This window comes from Watersipora subatra, chromosome 8, assembly GCF_963576615.1.
Source record: "Watersipora subatra chromosome 8, tzWatSuba1.1, whole genome shotgun sequence".
NCBI lineage: Eukaryota > Metazoa > Bryozoa > Gymnolaemata > Cheilostomatida > Watersiporidae > Watersipora > Watersipora subatra.
The window spans coordinates 55,924,195-55,944,374 of NC_088715.1; the positions used below are offsets into that span (position 1 = coordinate 55,924,195).

The window sequence follows — 20,180 nt, forward strand, 5'->3', positions numbered from 1 at the left end:
AACTTTCATCAATATGTTATATCTTGTTCACTCTTTATTCAAAGTCTAGTACTTACCGGTAAATAAATTTTATAATCACATCTGCTCTTGAAACTTATCTAAAGCTTGTGGCAAAATAATAAAACTGTACTGCTGGAATATGATAGTGAAGTTATAATTATACTGCTGTAAAAACAATTCTTGAATTGTGAGTATCTCTCTCTCGCAATAGGAGAAATGCAATATTAGAAGTAAAATGCACTGGTATTATTAGAATAACCAATATTATTAATATAGTAATACAGTAATAATAGAAAATCAATGCACAACTTTGTTTAATGGGAGGATTAATATTATTAACATTACGTGGGATAATATTAGTAGAAAAGTAGGTCGGGGCTGTTTAGTAACACTGAGTCTATTATTTGTTAGAAACCAACTACTTAATTGAGCTTGGATGCACACAACAGAGTTATTTAATTGGGCCTGTTTATGTTAAAAGGCAGTTGTCAATGAAAAGAAGATTGATCAGCGCATCAAGAGATCTTTTGTCAACCTTTTGTCAGTAACTTAAAAGCGGTTTGGCTTGATCGCTTTTGTAAAGGCAGTGCAATCAAGTACGTAAAATTGCTAGTCTAGTAAACTAGCCTCAACTGCTGAATGATGAACAACTCATTAAAGGCGTTCAGTATTATTTCGCTTTCTTTTATAGTTTATATCATAGCTATCATGTACGGAAACAGAGAAAACAGGAAAAAGTTCTTTCAGGCAATGTATCATCCGGTCGACAAATGGTTTTTATCTAAGAATCCAGAAAATCCTCTTGATGGTGACAGTTCAAGACATTTTTTTCCAAACCAAACGTCAGAAATGACCGATCATGGTAAAAGAAAATTAATAGTAAGTATAGATAACGGAGGACCCTGGCTGCTTCCAAGGGTTAACTTTGATCGATGTGAGTATTCGAACTGTGATTTTATCTACAGTCCAGATAACATCAGTTATGCTCAGCAAGCTGATGCGCTTATATTTGTTCCAAACACTACGCAGAGTTTGTTACAGTTTCCAAGAGCTATCCGTCAACGACAACTGTGGTTTGTAGCAAGCATGGAGCCTCCAGCTTACCCTTGGCATAGATTCAACAAAGTTGTCAACAATTTTAATGGAAGTATGACCTACTTACGCAACTCCACGCCTTCACAGTTTTTTTACGGATGCGCAAAGAAAGAGCGTGCACCTATTCATCAACAACCAACTATCAACTATTCGAAAAGTAAAACTAAAGGGGCATTTGCATACGTCTCTCACTGCGGTTCAAAACAGTATGACAGACTTTCCTTTATGAGGCAGCTAAAGAAGTACATAAATGTAGACATATTTGGTAGATGTACCAAACAACAACCTTGTCTGACACGATTTGACATCAAATGCGAGGCTAACAAACACTATCCCTACCGGTTCTACTTAGCATTTGAGAATTCTTTATGTACAGAGTATATAACTGAGAAATTCTGGAAAACATTGAGTAGTAAAGGAAATCTTGTTCCCGTTGCTCTCGGAGGTTTATCAGTACAAGAATATACGGACATTGCTCCTCCAGATTCTTTTATTCACGTCTACAATTTCTCATCAGTAAAGGCTCTGGGAAAATATCTCCAGCACCTGATGACCGATGATGCTGCCTATAACAGGTACCATGAGTGGCGTCAGCATTACTCAGTTTCACTAGTAATGGGGCCACAAGTACAAGTAGGCCTAGCTTGTGGCCTTTGTAAAAGCATCAATCACCCAGAGTCTCTCCACGAGGAACAGAATAGGCAATTTGCTGATGAAAGGAATGATGAAAATAACTGCAAGAGCTTGTCAATACCTGCCAGTTAAATCCAATATTTGACAACCCACATACATAGGAATTAGCAGACACATGATATTCATGATTTTAATCTCGTGCTAATATACCCTTGTTTACCATTAATACTACGCTTATAACAGTCTTTGCTTTTCTAACACATAAAGGTTGTATCAAGTGAACTTTGTCGCAGTGATGAATTTTCATATTTGTTTCTTCTGTTTAATTTTTAACATGCAGTAACAGATCACTGGTTACTTAGCTTGTTCCTCTATTATTTTGTGTTGAGACTTTTATATCCAGAACTTGAGTACAAAGCCATAATAAAGCATATTTTTAACTTGTTTTGTTTGTTTATTTATGTGTTGCACCATAGTGTATTATTTATTCTTTAGTGTAAATTATGCCAAAACCTGTTTAGAAAGTGAATACAAAATTGTTTCAATTTGAATAGATCTTTATCAAAAGATTTGAACTGATTACTTGTATTTAATGAGCAAAAACAGTAATCTTCCAGATTTCTTTCATTTACCATATTATAAAAAGTTGCATATACACTAATCATACAAAAGTATATCAGGAATAAAGTTGTAAAAAGTGTAAGAAAGTGAGATATGATGTATATACATATAGTTACCTGAAGGGGACATGGTAAGAGACTCAAGATTATGACGCTAGAGAGTTGATGAGCGACTCCGTACTATGACGCTATTTATTATTGCTTTAGAGTACTGAAAGCTGCAATAAAGTTATCACTGAAAATAATCTTCATACAAAATAAAAATTATCCAGACGCATCAGTACACATACAAATGTACACAACAACAACACATTCATTGAAATTAACCGGTACACTTCTCACCTGATTCTTTCAAGGCTTTATTGTAAGAATCATAACCCTATCATATTACCTTTTGTATGTAACTTTGCCATCTTTGTATCTTTATGTTTAATATTCTAATGTCTAAATGCAGCATGAGATGTCTTCTTCCCAAAAAACAGAATTGAGATAATATTAATAAAAAAGTAGGTACGAGCTGTTTAGTAACACTGAGTCTAGTATATGTTAGAAACCAACTGATTAGATGCCTGGGTGCACACAATAGAGTTATTTATTTAGGCTTGTATGGGTTGAAAGGCAATATTTAGTTTAGAGGAATGAAACCCACGCTAAAGTTATCAATGAAAAAAATATTGATCAACGCATCAAGTGATCCCTGCACATTAAGTGTATAAACACAACAACAACAGGCTTGATGTTGGTATTCAGGAGGCTCTTTTTATATTCATTCAAAAACTTATTTCATAAAAAAACTGAACCTTTTTTAAGAAACTTAGAAGCGGTTTTGTCTAAGCGTTTTTGTAAAGGCAGTGCAATCAAATACATAAGATTGCTAGCCTAGTAAACCAGCCTCGACTGCTGAGAAATGAACAGCTCATCAAAGGCGTTCAGTATTATTACTCTCTCTTTTATAGTTTATATCATAGCTATCATGTACAGAGACAGAGGAGACCAGAAAAAGTTTTGTCATGCAAACTATCACCCTGCCAGCATATGGTCTTTATCTAAGAATTTAGATAATCCTCTTGATGGTGAGCAAGCATCATCATCATCGATAAGTGACTAGGTTTGCAATCTTCTAAATTGCAACAGCAACACAGAACACCAGCAAACATCATCTTCAATAAGCAACTAGGCTTGCAACTTTTTATATATCTACTACAATATTTTAATGTCAAGTTAAAGCATGAGATGTCTTTTTCCCAGAAAACAGAATTAAGCTATCCACCAACGACAACTGTGGTTCATCGCAAGCATAGAGCCACTAGGGTATCATTGGCATACATTCAACAAAGTGGGGAGCGTTTTAATTGAAGCATGACTTACTGCGCACGGTTGTTTTATGAACGCACAAAGAAAAAGTGTACACCTATTAAGTAACAATCAACTATCAACTATTCGAAGAATAAAACTAAGGGGTCATATGCATACGTCTCTTGCTGTGGTACAAAACAGCATGACAGGCTATCCGTTACGATGCAGCTAAAAAGTGCATACCGTATAACCTCTAATTGAACGCCACTTCTATTTATACGCCACCTCCAATTGACCACGACCCTGAGAGAAGGGTTGAAAAATAGAGCGCCACTCTATAATTGAACGCCATCTTTATTTGACCACCAGGTTGACATTATTTTATCTTTACGAGTCCATAATATCAATTGTTCAGTAAAAAAGTTTCCACAAAATCGTATTATGAATAAATCGTTTAAATCAATAACAATTAATTCTCCAGGTGTCCAATTCTAAAACTTCGCGTTTTTTTGTTAACACTTTGAAAGCGGCACCATTGAAATAATTAATAACTGCCTGAGACTATTAGTAGTTTCTTGTTTAACGCTCTCTTGATAATTTCAAATGATTGTATATAAAAACGGTTTGAATTTACGATGGTACAAAGGTTACGTTTAGCGAGCAAAACTTTTATAGGTTGCAGTTGCGCTAAATAAAATGCGTAAAAATTTTGCTCTGCCAAAAAGTTGTTTGGGCGCTAATACTGATTAGCTCAACAGCGCAGAAAACAATTTAGGTCAGAAGAATTGTGGAAGGTACTGAACAACCAAAAGATGTTCGTTGTTAATTTTTGTTCCTGCATGTAATATAGTTATGGTTCGTTTATGTCACTTGTTGATGAATGTATCTATGTATTTGTAGCATTTGATTGATTATCATTATATAATTTATAAATTTGCAGATTTATGGCATATTACTCAATAGCATCACTGTGGTTATCTTGACGCAGCTTACAAAGGATTGGCCCTCATAATTCTTCTTTAGTGCACATCAAAAGCTAATTTTGGCTGCAAACTGTAGCAAAAGAATCAATGAGTGCAATGATATTTTATTCAACATAATTAAATATACATGTAGATATAAAATAAAAATTTGCTTTCAAGTTTAGAATGAAATAAAAAATTATAAGCTCCTAAAAATTCCAAAGCTTGTAAAAGGCTATAATATCATCACAGATTAGTTGTAAACAATAAATAACAACTGGCTGAGATGTCGCTTGGTTTTCCCATGCAATTTTAATTTAGATTTATTTAACAAATTTGAGGCGAGTAAGCAGCTATATTGCATCCATAATAGTTTAGCATCGCTCTAACAGAAAAAAGAAGGCAAAATAAAGGTGATATTCGCTTCACTCAAAAAAGGGCTAAATTTATTTTCCCAAAATTCTAATGAGCCATTTGAAAAATACACCAATACAATAATGAAAATTAGCTTTAATTTAAATGCTGCCTCTATTTGACCGCCGCTACAGAAGAGTTAAAAAAGGGTTTAAAAATAGAGCTCCATGACATTCAATTAGAGGTTTTACAGTAAATATCATAGATATAGTAAACCCTAGATTGGCGAATAGCTATCATTACAATGGAGTAAAAGCGAGGCCTATAATTGGCTGTTGTTTTCACGACGTTACGTCGTAGTGATGTGCATCACAGCATCAAAGCCTTCAATTGAGCAATAAGTTTAGTAGTGGAAGCACGCTTGGCATGCTAGTTTTTAAGTCATAAACGTAACAATAAGACCAAATTCTTAGGGAAATATCATCAGAAGAGACCACAACACCCCAGGTATTTCCTCAATTGCCCATAACAAGACAGCACTTCAACTCAAAACAAGTTCTCAACAATATCATAAGCTATCTATGCCGAGTCAAGACACCAAGCTGAAATATGCTAGTGGAAAATAATAGGAAAATCATCATCATTTCGTCATTGGTTTTGAGTCAGCAGCCAAATCTGTACATGGCATTGCTCAATATCTTTTCAGCAACTACCCTTACATCAACTACTTCCTAACCTTTAAGATCAACCAGGATCACATCGAGATTCTGTTTTCCACAATACGATCTAAGGGTGGCTATAACAATAACCCGTATGTGCAGTGCTTTAGATCTGCACTTCGAGCACTGCTCATAAAAGCAGATATCACACCGTCACAATGCTAACTGTACTGATCTGGATGTGAGCAGGGCTGAAAAAACTGGCCAAGTCCTGCTACATTCTCTGGCTAGAAAGAAAAAGAAAGAAGAGACAAAAGCTGAGGAAGGTGAAGATGAGGAGTTCAGTGATGAGGATTTTTTTTTAACTCAAACGTTTTAAGACAAACCTATCTAAGGACGTTTGCCTTTGTCGCCCTTTCAACATGATGCGATCAGGACGAACACAGGTGTCATCACCAAGAGTTAATGCACGACTACTAGCCAACTTGTCCGAATGGCTATTTTTATAGTCTTGATAGATAGCACCAGCCTTTTTACGTAGCATCGTTTCAGTTACGCAATCACCGGCCAATTGTTTGTCTTTTATCCAAAGCCTGAGCAGTCTCTCTATCAGTGGTCGTGAAGATCGCTGCGTCGTTTAGAAACTATGGTTAGTCCTTTTGCAAACTAAATGCTTTGAATATAATCCTTGTGTTTGATAATTGTGGATATATTTCTGTCATTTTGCTGAGCTAGCTCAATCACGCATACATATTTTGCATATTTTTCAATAACTGTTCGTTTAATATCAATTGTTATCATTCGCTTTTTCTTTGCATTATCTATCCTTTTACTGGCAAACTTTCGGTCTACGCATGGTACTTTTAATTCACATAATTCTACACTGAAAATCGCGCACAAAAAACATAGTACAACAGTATAATCTGAGCAGTTGAAAAATGCAGAGTGATGCTGTTTTCATAAAACACCTCCGACATACTTGGCAACTGACTAGCGTGCTCAGATCTCAAACATGGCTCGTATGTTAGTGCTAAAACGTGCTTAAAAGCTGGCTCGTACCTCAAGTTTCTTGTACGTTAGGGCACTCGTAAGTTGAAGTATTACTGTATATAAGTTTTACATATTTTCAATAAAATACGTATGCAGTCTCAGATGCACAAACTATGAAAAAATTGAGCAGTTTTTAGTGCTAAGTCAATAGAAGTTAATAGATCAGCTGATTCGTGTTGCACATCACCATGACGTTGCGTCATGCTAATTATAGGCCTCACTTGTTTTGATTATTCGCATGTCTAGGGTTTACTATATCTATGGTAAATATAGACATATTTGGTGGCTGTACCAAACAAAGACATTGTCCAAAAAAATTGAGATAACATGCGAGGCTGAGGCACACTATCCTTACAGATTCTACTTAGCATTTGAGAATTCCTTATGTACAGAGTATATAACTGAGAAATTCTGGGAAATTGGAAAAGAGAAGGAAGTTTTGTTCTCGTTGCTCTCGGAGGTCTCCTCTAGATTCTTTTATTCATGTCTACAATTTCTCATCAGTAGAGGCTTTAGGAAAATATATCCAGCACTTGATGACAGATGATGCTGCCTATAACAGGTACCATGAGTGGCGTCAGCATTACTCAGTTTCATTATAAAAGCACATCAATGATATCAGTACTTTTATTATATATTTCAGTACTTCAGAGTCTTGGCTTTCGAATGAGTCTATATTCACTACACAAAGAATAATAGAACTATGAAAAACAAGGTGTCAAAAGTGTGTCCTGCAATAAAAAAAACACTTGGTTGTGGTTCCCACAATGTGATGTCATAATTATCATTTAGCTTTAGGTCATCTATCCCTTTCGTTGCCATTGAGGCTCAGCTTTTTTTGTGACAATCGGTGCTCGTAAACCCAGTGAGCGCTAATAATAAATTAGGATTCTAGATAATCAACAATGCCCGGGGATCGTGTTAACGCCTGACCAATACAAATACATGTTCTGGATTAATGGACTTTGGGTGATTGTAAGAGTTTGCTTTATTCATCCTTTCAATCATTTTAAACATTTATAGTAATTATTATCACATCGTTTTATATATATATATATATGATTCTAAATGCTTTTTAAATATGATTATGCTTCAATAAATATACTGTCGTTGATAAAAATATTGAAATCACATAAATTAAATTGTGACCTGCAGTGGCGTGGCCCTAGGACTATATGTAAATTGCGCTTTCGCAAAACCACGCAATGCTTGAAATTAATTTGCCTCAGTCGTGCACCTCAACATCACAATAAAAAGAGACAGCTAGTGCATAATATCATCGGGAAAACATAGTATGATGCTTGGAACCTGAGCTATTTATCATAGAAATAATCTGTACATGGAGAGCTAATGACACTGATTCTTTTGTCATCTTCACTGGTTCTCTGGAGTTGTCCTACCTTCGCCTGCCACTAGCATCATTATCGTAGTTGATAAATAAGCGGTAAAAGCACACAACACCAAATATGAAAATTGTGACGTTGTAATTTTCAAGCCTATACCATTGAACATTTATGCGGTAAAGCTCTGGGGAAATTTATAAACACCAACCAATGTCTGGCTCACCATGTCAAACAATGGCTTATTTGAAAGCCAAGATATTGAAAAACCTGAATAAGCTGAAACATTACTTATGTAATTGATGTGCTTTAAAAATAGATCAAGCCTGTGGCCTTCGCAAAAACATCAATCACCCAGAGTCTCTTCGCTCTGAGCCGAATAGGCAATTTACTAATGAAAGGAATGATGAAAATAACTGCCAGAATTTGTCAATACCTGCCAGTTAAAGACATTTAGCAAAAAGATTACATAAGAATTGGCTAGTGCATCATATTTGTGACACTCTCTCATGCTACTGTAATCTTGTCGCCGTGTTTTAACTAGTATTATACTTATGCTAGTTCTTTATTCTCTGATACCTAAAAGTTTTACCAAAACTGATGGCATTTCAAATCTGCCACATTTTCGATGTTTAACATACAGTAGTAGCTAGCAAATTACATTGTTTGTCGTTCTATTTCTTGCTGTTTAAGGCTTTTATAGCCAAAACAATCATAGAAAGCAACGGTGAAACAATTTTACCTTGTAATGAACATTTCTGTTATATAATTACATATCGCTGTCATATACTGTTGTATAATCAAATTCATCAAGATTTTGGCCACATCGGTGTCTGATGCCATAGCATTTATAGGGAGTCTCAAAGTGTCGTAGCAATTAATCAATTAGTATTATGCTGTTGGTAATGTAAACGGAGACTCTCTTTGACTGCTTGAAATCCCCTTGAATAAAAATGTTGATCTCATCATTAAAATCAAACACATGAATAGCTCTAAAACCGCATAGAATTAGCTTTCATACAAGAACAGGATTACACAACAAGTTCATAAAAAACATGGTATATGTCAGTGTTTTGTATTGACTTTTAATCCAATAAAAACCACTTTGATGCTTTTTAGTAATTTTACCTAAATGTGAAATTAAGTAGCCATGAGCTCCTAAGTAAAACAGATTCTACAATAAACATAGGCTTACACTCAGAGACAGATATATACATATACAAAGATACAGACAAAGATATAAAGAACCCATTATTTTACAGAAGTTTTAAGATTACTAAATCTACTATTTAAGAATGAAAGTTTGTCAGTTTGTCTGATAAAACAATCGCATCCCGATAGACCTTTAAACTACTTCTAACATTCTACATGAGTTTCTAATAGTTGAATAGTGAATGTTTTGGTTTGCTATTTGTTAAGATTTTCTGCTCTTCTGTTTTGTTATTTACTTACATGATACAATTATAATATTTTATTTAGCACAGTAGCGTGTGTTGAATGTAAATGCTAAGCGTATGGTCAAAATAGTTCTGTGAGGAAATAATTACAATGAAACGCGGATAACTCAAACTTTATGGAACCAAGCGAAAATGTTCGAGTTATTAGAGCGTTCAAGTTATCAGAGCAGTGTCACAAGTGCATGTATTTATTTATTGGTAGATACATGCACATACACAAACTATATTTAAATCAAAAGCATAGATTGCTTGTTAAAAGTTAAAGGGCCTCTCATGTAGAGTTTTAAAAAATTTTATCAGAAAGTATAGATATTTTTCTATCACTGCCATCACTTGAGATTGGTTTGTTGTTATAGTTGATGTGACTGCCAGGATGTTCTCAGGTTAAAATTGGTAAAACTTGATCGTGGTTAAAACACTCATAAACAAGACATCTTTATCTCTTGAGCGTATATATATATATATATATATATATATATATATATATATATAGACAAAGTGGATGCTGCACAGTTCGTTACAGAGTTATATAAATATATATTATATATTTATATTATATATAAATATATAATATATAATATTGTATATTGTTATATAAATAATATATAATGTAGATAGATAGATATTATATATACATATGTACATAGTTATATATATATCTCTTCCTCTATATATATATTTCTCAAAGTATGTTGATTTTCGGTATCTCCAGCTATAGATGATAAAATTTTGGATTAAAAATTCCACATTATGCTTGACTCGAACTCACGGAGATCGCGACCCTCACCCTGAGAAAAGGGTTGAAAAATAAAGCGCCACTATCTAATTAAATGTCATCTTCATTTGACCACCAAGTTGACATTATTTTATCTTGACGAGTCTATAATATCAATTGTTCAGTAGAAAAGTTTTCTCAAAATCATATTATGAATAAATCATTTACATCAATAACAATTAATTTTTCAGGTGTCCAACTCTAAAGCTTCTTGTTTTATTTTTGCTAAAACTTTGAAAGCGACGCAATAGAAATAATTAATAACTGCCTCAGACTATTACTAGTTCTTTGTTTAACGTTGTTTTGTATATAAAAAAGGTTGAATTTACGATAGTACAAAGGTAACGTTTAGCAAGCAAAACTTTTATAGGTTGCAGGAGTGCTTGATACAACGCATAAAAGTTTTGCTCTGCCAAAAGGTTATAAACATCTACAATTAACAAACATCTACATCGCCTCTTCTCAAACATAGCCAGCTTCAAGTTATATATTTGCATAGGAATGCATTGAGTGAATGCTAGTTTAGATTGAAAATAGAGAAAAACAGCAGAAACGTCTTAATCTAAAGATTAGATGGCTCATTTCAGCACAAAACATTTAGAAAGGATGTTGTTTTTTAAAGCAATTAATAATACTTTCGCCCATTTGTTTTAACTTGTTTTGCTCACTGATTTATTTGCTTGTAGATCTGCTCAAGCGGCAGAACAAGGTTACACAAAGGGTTAAGGACATAAAGAAAGGTATGTCATTGATTTCTACTGTGAGAACATATTGGTGAGCTAGAGTTTAAAAGACACCCATTAAAGAGGAGTTTTAGAAATTGAAGATTTTTGCAATAGTGGGCAGACAACCCTCTACGTGAGATTTTTTATACAAAGTTTTTATACAGGTTTAATCTTTAAACCCTACTCAGTATTCAAAATAAACCATTCAGAGTTTCTTAGGACATTAATTAAAACAAATTTTATAATTATAAAAAGCTGATAAAATTGGGACAAAAAATAACAAAAAAAATAACCTGCAAAGGTTATGAGAATATATAATCTACAGTATGTTAGTTTAGTTTTACAAAGCCTGAGTTAGAGTTGGTATCTCATCAAAAAACATAATCATTTCATGTCAGCTTTGTCTCCAAACTTATGCAATGTCAAACTACTTTTCTGCCTCCTTGTATCTGTCGTAAATTATCAATAACGACCTTTATTGATGTTGTACTATTTTATTTACTTTTTACATATAAATCAATTTTTTGCATTCATTTTCACATAGATTTTATGTAATTTTGATGTTTCTGCATAATTACTTTTTGCAATTATTACAAAGCTAGTGTAGGTTTTACATTGTACAATTAAAACTTCCAATTTATTATTGTGGAAAATTGGCTCAACATTATATGGTTTTAACGTAGCCAAGTTTTTGGGCCAACTAAACTCATATATAAAATCTGATAGTATTTTTAGCAGAATAAATTCTTTTATTATGCAATCAAAATTTAGGTTTGTTTATTTGCTCATCAAAAGTATAAAATCATACAAGAACTGACTCCTTTACAGCAAATATAAACCTGGTCTGACAGGCGGACAGACCACCATTAAATTTAATGACATTTTAAGTTTCATATCTAAATACATTTGTATATATTTCTAAAATTATGTGGATATGTGTGTATGTGTGTTCCTCCAGCTATAGCTATTAAAATCTTGGTAATGAAATTCCACATGCTGATGGATTTGAACTCGCGACAAATACCACGAATGCATGTTTTTACATGTTTTTTTGATACACAAGTTTTTTATCTGGATGCTCTACCACTGAGCTAGAATGGCATAGTGATCAAAGCAGTTTTCATATACGCATACACCATGCGCGTGCTAATTATTTTAGCGTCACGTCCATGAGTTACATTGCTTCTGTTCAAAAGTATTTTGGGATCTAAGTATATGTAACGCGATGCTTCCTCATTTCTTTTTTCTTTGGAGGTAATAATTTATCTCTTGAGGAACTTGAAATTTGGCGATTTTTGTACTGATTATATACGTTAGCAAAATATATATGTTGCATCAACATTTTATAGTTTACATACTTGCTATTTATTTTACATCTACACCTAGTTCAGCAGCTCAGAAGACTTTTCCCCAGCTACATTATGTTTTTTAGATTCTGATTTGGTACCTTGCGCTCTACAATCATTACATACGAACAAAGACTATGTTCATTTAAAAAATCTATTTAGTTTATTTCTTTCAGTTTAAATTAAAACACCGTGGTTTGCACGGATGTTTTTTAGTTTCTTATTTAACATATATTTTAACAGCGATGTAGTATATTAACAAGCGCAATTCCCTTTCCTCAACAGACAAATATTGCTTTCGTTAAAAGCGTGTTTCATAAAGGTTCCTCTCAGTACTTGCTTTGTGTAGTAGCTTACACATCTTTCCTTCTAAACCTAACTAATTAGTAATTTGTAACTAATTTCACATTTTACAACAAACATTTGTAAGATTATCTGTAAGATTATCTGTAAGATTATCTGTAAGATTATCTGTTAGATTTATCGTGTAAGATTATAAGTATCAGTTATTCCTCACTCTTTTATATTTACATAAATTTACATACTTTGAGAAATATATATCTATATAGATTTACATTTTCTTACTAAATTTATAAAATTTTTTCCAACTTTTGAAGTTTATAATATAATTTTTAAAATTTGTATCATCATCGTTGTTATTTCAACTTGCATTTTTTTAACATAAATTGAGTATCGTCTTTGAAGTTTAAACATTGTTCAATTTCCAACACTGTTATTTAATTTTTTATTCAACCATTTTTCAGGGGAATTGTTGTAATAAAATTTCAACTACAAAATACTACCATATTCTGTCATATTTTTTTATTAATCTGTTAAATATATGTATTCTCAGAAGGTTCACAGTGTTTAATGCCTCCAAAGAGCAGCACCTGCAATGATTCATCAGAAAAAAGAGAAAAAAGACTTAGAATAGACAGGCTGAGGAAAGCCACTGCTAAAGCCTTGGAAACTGAATAGCAAAGGAACAAACTCTTAGCAAAGGCTAGAGAAAAGAGAGCACAACTACGAGCCTCACAGACTGACAAACATCGTGCACAAATTTTCGCATGCCAAAACTGAAATGCACTGATATCATATTATTGTATGGCAAATATCTTTTGATTGTAATCGCACTGAAATACAATATATTTAGCCATTACTCTCTAAGGAGTTCACATTTACATTTTACAAACACCTTTACATTTTTAGTTTTCCTTCTAATTTATTTCAACAAAACACTTCTTTCAAGATATGAAATTTTAAACTTACAGTTGTTTGAAAACCTTCACAGTTGTTATATTTATTTTTAATTTAGTTGTCCTGCACAAAGCCTTTTCTTTTGATGTAAAGTTTGAAAGTTGCGGTTGTTTGACAAAGTTTGAAAACCTTTGCAGTTGTTTTTATTTTCTCTCTTAATTTATTTCAACTACACAAAACATTTCTCTAATGATATGTAGTTTGAAAGTTAGAATGACAAATGTTGTTATATGTTAAAGACAAATCAATTTTTTGTCCAAAAGCTATTTTATTACACGGCAACGCCGGGTGGTACAGCTAGTATATATATATATATATATATATATATATATATATATTTATATTTATATATATATATATAAATATATATATATATATTCCTTTACAAGGTCGTGGGAATATATATATATATTCCCACGACCAAACGAGCTGATGCGAAGTTTGGGAATTTTTATGATCAATGCATGTGCACACAACTTACGAAAATTATTCATCAACAATGAGACGAACCCTTGTAATAAAATTTCAACAAATTTAACCATCGTTTTGTAGATTAGTTAAAGTATAATAACGATACAAAACACATATAGGCTTATTTAAATATGTTACCAAGTATTTGTATATTCTTGAAATTCTCGTAAAACTTACCCATCTGATCGGATTATATACAAATAGACAGATTTATTAGGACGAAAGTTGTCACAAAACGCTTGAAAAGCTTAGTTTAATAAAAGTTAAGACCGGAAATTGAAACGGCGGGCGACAGAGAATAGAACGATTAAGTCGTGCACATTTCGCGAAAAAAAACGTGCACATTTCACCAGTCTATGGCATTGTTCACTTGTAATCGAATTTATTCGAAGGTTTCTGTAATAAACGTAGACCGTTTGAGGCGTTTACCGAGTTATAGGTACGAAATTGTGGTACACAGTTTATCAGTCTGTTTCTTTGTCCAATCACCAAAGGTTTCATTTTTTAAAACGTTAGCCAAAATTCTATACAACTTATGTACAAGCTAGGGCCAAACTACAACGCCCCTTTATGACGAGAACATTTTTTATTTTGCTACAGTTTGCATGAAACTTTCAGACGTGTGAATGCTCATACTCGCTTTCTGTTAAAGATCGCTATCAAAACCATTCTACATTCAACGCAACCAACTTTCAAACTGTGCATAGTACACAGTAGCTTGCCATTTTACTTCTAATTTTGCATTTCAGAGTTATAATAAACATATTTCTTTATTGTTGTTGAATTACATACATTACAGTAGATTAGGCCTACAGCTTTATAACACTTTTATAACAGGTTTTATTTTGCTGCAGTTTGCAGAAATCTTCCAGACGCGTGAACACTCGTAGGTTTTTTATTATTGCTGTATTAATATATTAACAATATTGGTTATTCTAATAATATCAGTGCATTTTACTTCCAATATTGGTCAATATTGCATTTCTCCTATTGCAGGAGAGAGATTATAATAGGCATATAATATTTTCCTTTCATTATTGCTGTTTGTCATGACCAAACAATTTTTAAATAAATTTTCTAAAAATATATATAAATGCCACAACTTCTCGATATTGTTAGCTATGATGTTTTGAAATGTAAACAAAATTGTGCATGGGTTTTCTATTATTACTATATTAATAATATTGATTATTCTAATAATATCAGTGCATTTTACTTCTAATATTGGCCAATATTGCATTTCTCTTATTGCAAGGGGAAAATATAAACATCTTTTCCTTTCATTATTGCTGTTTGTTGTATATAATAACACCCACACCCAGTACATTACAGCTACCATTGCAGTTATCCTCTTGCGCTGCAGTGCCATTTGACTGCTAGTATTGCATTTCTCAACCATCAGTACCCTTTCTTTTTTTCCAATATCACTTTGGTCGTGGGCTGTATGACAGGGGAATTTCTAGTACTTTATTGGCAATAATTTCATTACATTGATTAATTTCATTTCAAATAAAAACGTTTTTGAAGATGGGCCATGCAACAATGGTGAAACAAAAAATAAAAGAGGGAAACAGCCATTAAAATCAAATAAATAGTTTGACAAATAGTGCATAAAATGCTTTTCTCTGCTAAAAGAACGGATATTAGATAAATTGTTAAAGCAGCTGACATTTTCAAAATAACTGGTATGCAGTTTGTTGATATCACTTAAGTTGAAATGAGTTAAGAACCTGTAACTGTCATGTGAAAAAGGACGACACAAGCCATGAAAAAGTCTTAAAACCTTGAATGGAAGTAAAATAAACATTTAGCATAGGCAGAGTAAGAAGCTCCGATGCAAAGATTTGGAAAGATCATTCGTTGGAATAATATATGCAGGAGTAAGATGTATATTTGCAATTAGTCAAAATGCTCTTTTTTGCAACAAAAAATAAATCCTCTGTGACATACCTCTAAATTATAATAAATTTGTATATCATAAATAATATGGCAAAATATAAACTGATAATAAATTGCTACGACAGATTTTAAAGTTATGTATCACTTACAAAACTGGATCAAAGTCAATGACCTCGCGACCTAATTACAAATAGTGTCGACATGTTTAATCCAAGAGAGTCGATTTGTCAAAACAAATTTTAGCAATTTTGTTTCACGCCTGCAATTGATAGATTAACTGCTAAATTTAAAGAGTTAAGCTGTTTCGAAAGTATTCACTAGTATTATAAAGAAGAAAACGTGACTTTTGTAAATTGATTGTCATATGATTTCAAGTACACCAGTCGCTGATAATTTGCAAAATGAGATTGTATATTTGTATAAGATTCATATACATGTTTGTACAAAAATGCTGTTAATTATGCACATATGCTGTTCATAACCATCTCTTTATTGCGTATAATTTACATGATGTTTTTTATTACAAGCAGATATTTTTGCACGCTACAAGTGTCATTTCTTATACTCCCACCTGTAATTTAACCTTTGCCCAGCTGTTATAGATGAAATTGAGCATAAGACGGATTCTATATATTCTGAACAATAAATAGTTGTGGAGGTTGACTCACAACATTCATAGGAAGAGGAACCGTCAATAACCTTGATTTATGGGCAGCAACCACGTCAACATGAACTGTGTAATCTAGGTAAAGTTAGATAGCGGAGTTAGTCTAGAATCTTGATATTCTACCAAACGACATCATCAGTCTAACTCACCATCTTTTCTACCTTTTCGTCTCAGGCTAGAACTTCCAGGTTTAAGGAAAGATCCAATAAGATTGTTACACGCCGGCAGAGCGTCTCTAACTAACCTGAGGTGGGAGATTCAGAGGACAAAAAGGTATTCTTTTGGAGTCTGGATTTCCAACCTGGTGGACGCACTGGGATCGAGATCAACTCAAGAACGCTACAACAGGTATTTGAAATTATTACATTGATTGCATTTATCAATAATCATGATTGATTGAGATAGCTACGCTGGGTTTGATATAGTGTTGTTATAGCATTGCCTTAGTAATTGAAAGTAGTGAAAGGAGCTATAACACAGCTACTCCCAGCAGAGTGGCGTCTCTGTCTAGGAAACCATTTTATCAAGTCATATTTGTGACTACTTTATTCATGTTACCTGTCTATTCTATGTCTATTCTACCAAATTAAGCGGGATATAATATATATAAGATATCTAGGTATAATCTAGATATAAGAACTACTTTCTCAAATTTTAGCAGCATTTAACTACTGCATATGCTAGAAGAAATTTTATGCAAACTTTGTTGTTTGTATCTCAAATTTAAAATGTCCTCCTTCAGGTGTGCTTTGATTAAAACATTTCATGAGCAAGAAGAAAGATTCAAGATATCTATATAGCTGCACATTTTTCAGAAGTAATTTCTGCTTTTAAGATCTTACAGCAAGCTGAATAATTTATGGTTAGTTGTAACTTTTTACCTACAAATATGCGTTTAAAGCTCATTAAAGAAGAGAGATTTATTAGACATTTTAAATGCGATCATATCGAAATAGTGTAAGATCATTGTTTCCTTACTTTGTGTTAATCAAAGTTATGCTGTCTTATGTTTGGCGTTGAGGTTCTCTTCTTCACCCTTGTAGTTGCATGGACCATTTATGTTTATGAGCTTTTGTAGGTTTTATACAGACTTTTTTGTATATAAATTATACTTGCTATAATTTTATATTGGACAACAATTTCACATACTTGAAGATATTTTTTCAATTTTGGTAGTATTTGTGTTAGTGACAGATTTAGCCAATTATGCACACGCAATGCAAATTTTTTTTAGACAAGAGATGACAATATGGGCATGGAGACCATGCTATCAGTAGCAGTGTGCTCTGACTGCATGATCAATATTCTGGCTGAGAACAAAAAGTAGCTTATGTACTTACATTTAGTTGATAGATGTAAAAGTGACTATACTCTTGATTTCTTTCTAGGAGTGCATCAAATGCATTAGAGTTCTGAATAAACAAGTTGTGAGTATAAAGTTTTTAGAGTATACTTTTAAATAACTGGATGTTTAAGAGCACAGTAGACTACTTACAAAATAAATAGTCCATTCTGAGAATGTTTAAGTTAAGGAATTTTGTGCTAGGTGGAAAATAAAATACATTTAAATTGCCTAATTCTTTCCAAGGGTTTCTAAACTCACCCCTTTAGCCTTTCAACAACAAAAAACTAAACTTGACTTTTTAATTTAATGACTGTGCAGAAATTGTGATATTATTGTTTTTTATTGAAAAATTTTGTCTTTTTGCTTTCTCTTGGCTTAGGGTCCATGATTACAGTAATTTTAGACTAGGTTGAAGGGAAGCACACATCTTTAATTTTAACTTAATCCATTTTTTAATCTTCTCCTAAGCAGCAAGGTCTATGTTGCAACAGAAAAAAATTTGTATGTCTAAAGTGTATGTCTAAAATAAATCGAAACAAAAACGTATTTTTACTATGACAAAGAGAGGTTTCTGTATGTTTGCTTGTCCAAGACAAGGGTTAAAAGTTGGAATAAAAGATTGCTTTTAATGAGATTTCACCTCATAAAATTCCGCTTGGTAGATGGACACTGTAACACCTGTTCCAATCGACTACTTTTAGTTGTTTCTGAAAAACCAGTGGTTGAGCTACTCATTTTTGTGTTTTTTCTGCACGCCTAAAAATCTCTCACATTACACTAGACTGAGATAGTACTAAAATATATAATAAAAGTACTCTTATATATAATATATATATTATATTATTATTAATTAACTATTATTACTATACTTATACTTATTAACTATAATTACGTATAGTGATTTGGTCTATGGCTTCTGCCAATAACTGGGTCACAACAAAAGCTAGAAGTGCAAAATATTGTTGGTATGGCGCAATCCTCATTGCTGAAAGAACAGTCAAAGGAATCAAGAGTTTTCACTGATCTTAAAAAAATTGGTATAATCACCAAAGAGCCACAAAAAGCAACTTTTTGATAATTAACTCGTAGCCGCAAACTATTTTTAATAGTGAAAGCTATCATAAATCTGAAAAATTTTATGTAAAAATATGGAATGACAGCAGTAAAAGAGTAGGTACCATTAGTAATAATTGATGTGCTGCAACTGTGGAGATCTCGTGCACACCTCAGTTTACTGCACCAGAAAAAGAGAATGTTGCGAGCACAAGCTATGCAAAAAGCAAGGTTATACAAGGCTGTATATGACAATAAAATGTTTGTGAAGTTGCCTCACATAAAAAGTGGCAGTCAAAAGTACTAAAAGGTTCCACTAGAAAAATCACAAGCAGGTCAGCACTATGACTTTAGCTTTTCACAGCACAATTTGAGATTAAAAACAGCAGGACACAGTAGCTTGAAAAATGTGTTGTATTACGAGATACCAAATGAATACTGTTTGCTAACCTTAGAATGCACATCACTAGAAGGTTTTGAAGGTTTCGCTGAAACAAAATGGAAAACTGAGCATGGGAAAGTACTGTTCTATACAATAAATATACCAGTCAATGGTAAAATTGCCATTTAACCTACTAGTGGCTGTCTATGGGAGATATATTTTTGGAGACACCTTTTTTAATGCTGAGCATCAACCTCTACTTGCAAACTAATGAAAAATTTGCAAAAAAACCATAATACTAGTCCGAGAGAATAGATTTGGTAAAAATGTAGAAACCACAATGGTTTTTGTCTCCAAGTCACAGCTCCTATCTTTCATCATACCAATCATGTGGCTGTGGCTGTTTATCTTCCATAACAAAAGTACGACTCTGAAGTTTGAAATGATTGTCATAGTGGCTTTTAAAGCCGTTTGCCAAACTTATGGCTTTGATTAGCAAGTTCCCCTAAAATCACATACCGTTATGCAACAGTATATCAGCATGCTTATTCTATTGCAGGTAGTTGACGAGGCAGCAATTAATGTCTCATGATTGTATTAATAACTCCCAACCGTCACTTCATTCAATTTCACCTATTACAGCACTAAATAATGAATTTCAAGAAAGACTTTGTCAACTGTTCATGAGGTTTTTGGTGTAAAAATTTAATGAAATAATAAAAATAAAGTGAGTAGAGCATGGGTGTGATTAAAGGTTATAGTTTTAAATTCAACACTTAAACATTTTAGATTGA

The 20,180-nt window shown here is 32.9% G+C and overlaps 1 protein-coding gene across 1 annotated transcript; it reads left to right on the plus strand.

Moving 5' to 3' along the window:
• Nucleotides 1-708: 708 nt before the first annotated feature.
• LOC137402754 (glycoprotein 3-alpha-L-fucosyltransferase A-like) lies at nt 709-1,860 on the plus strand. The gene has a single exon (XM_068089260.1). The coding sequence runs from the start codon at nt 709-711 to the stop codon at nt 1,858-1,860; it is 1,152 nt and encodes a 383-aa protein (XP_067945361.1).
• The last annotated feature ends 18,320 nt before the right edge of the window (nt 1,861-20,180 follow it).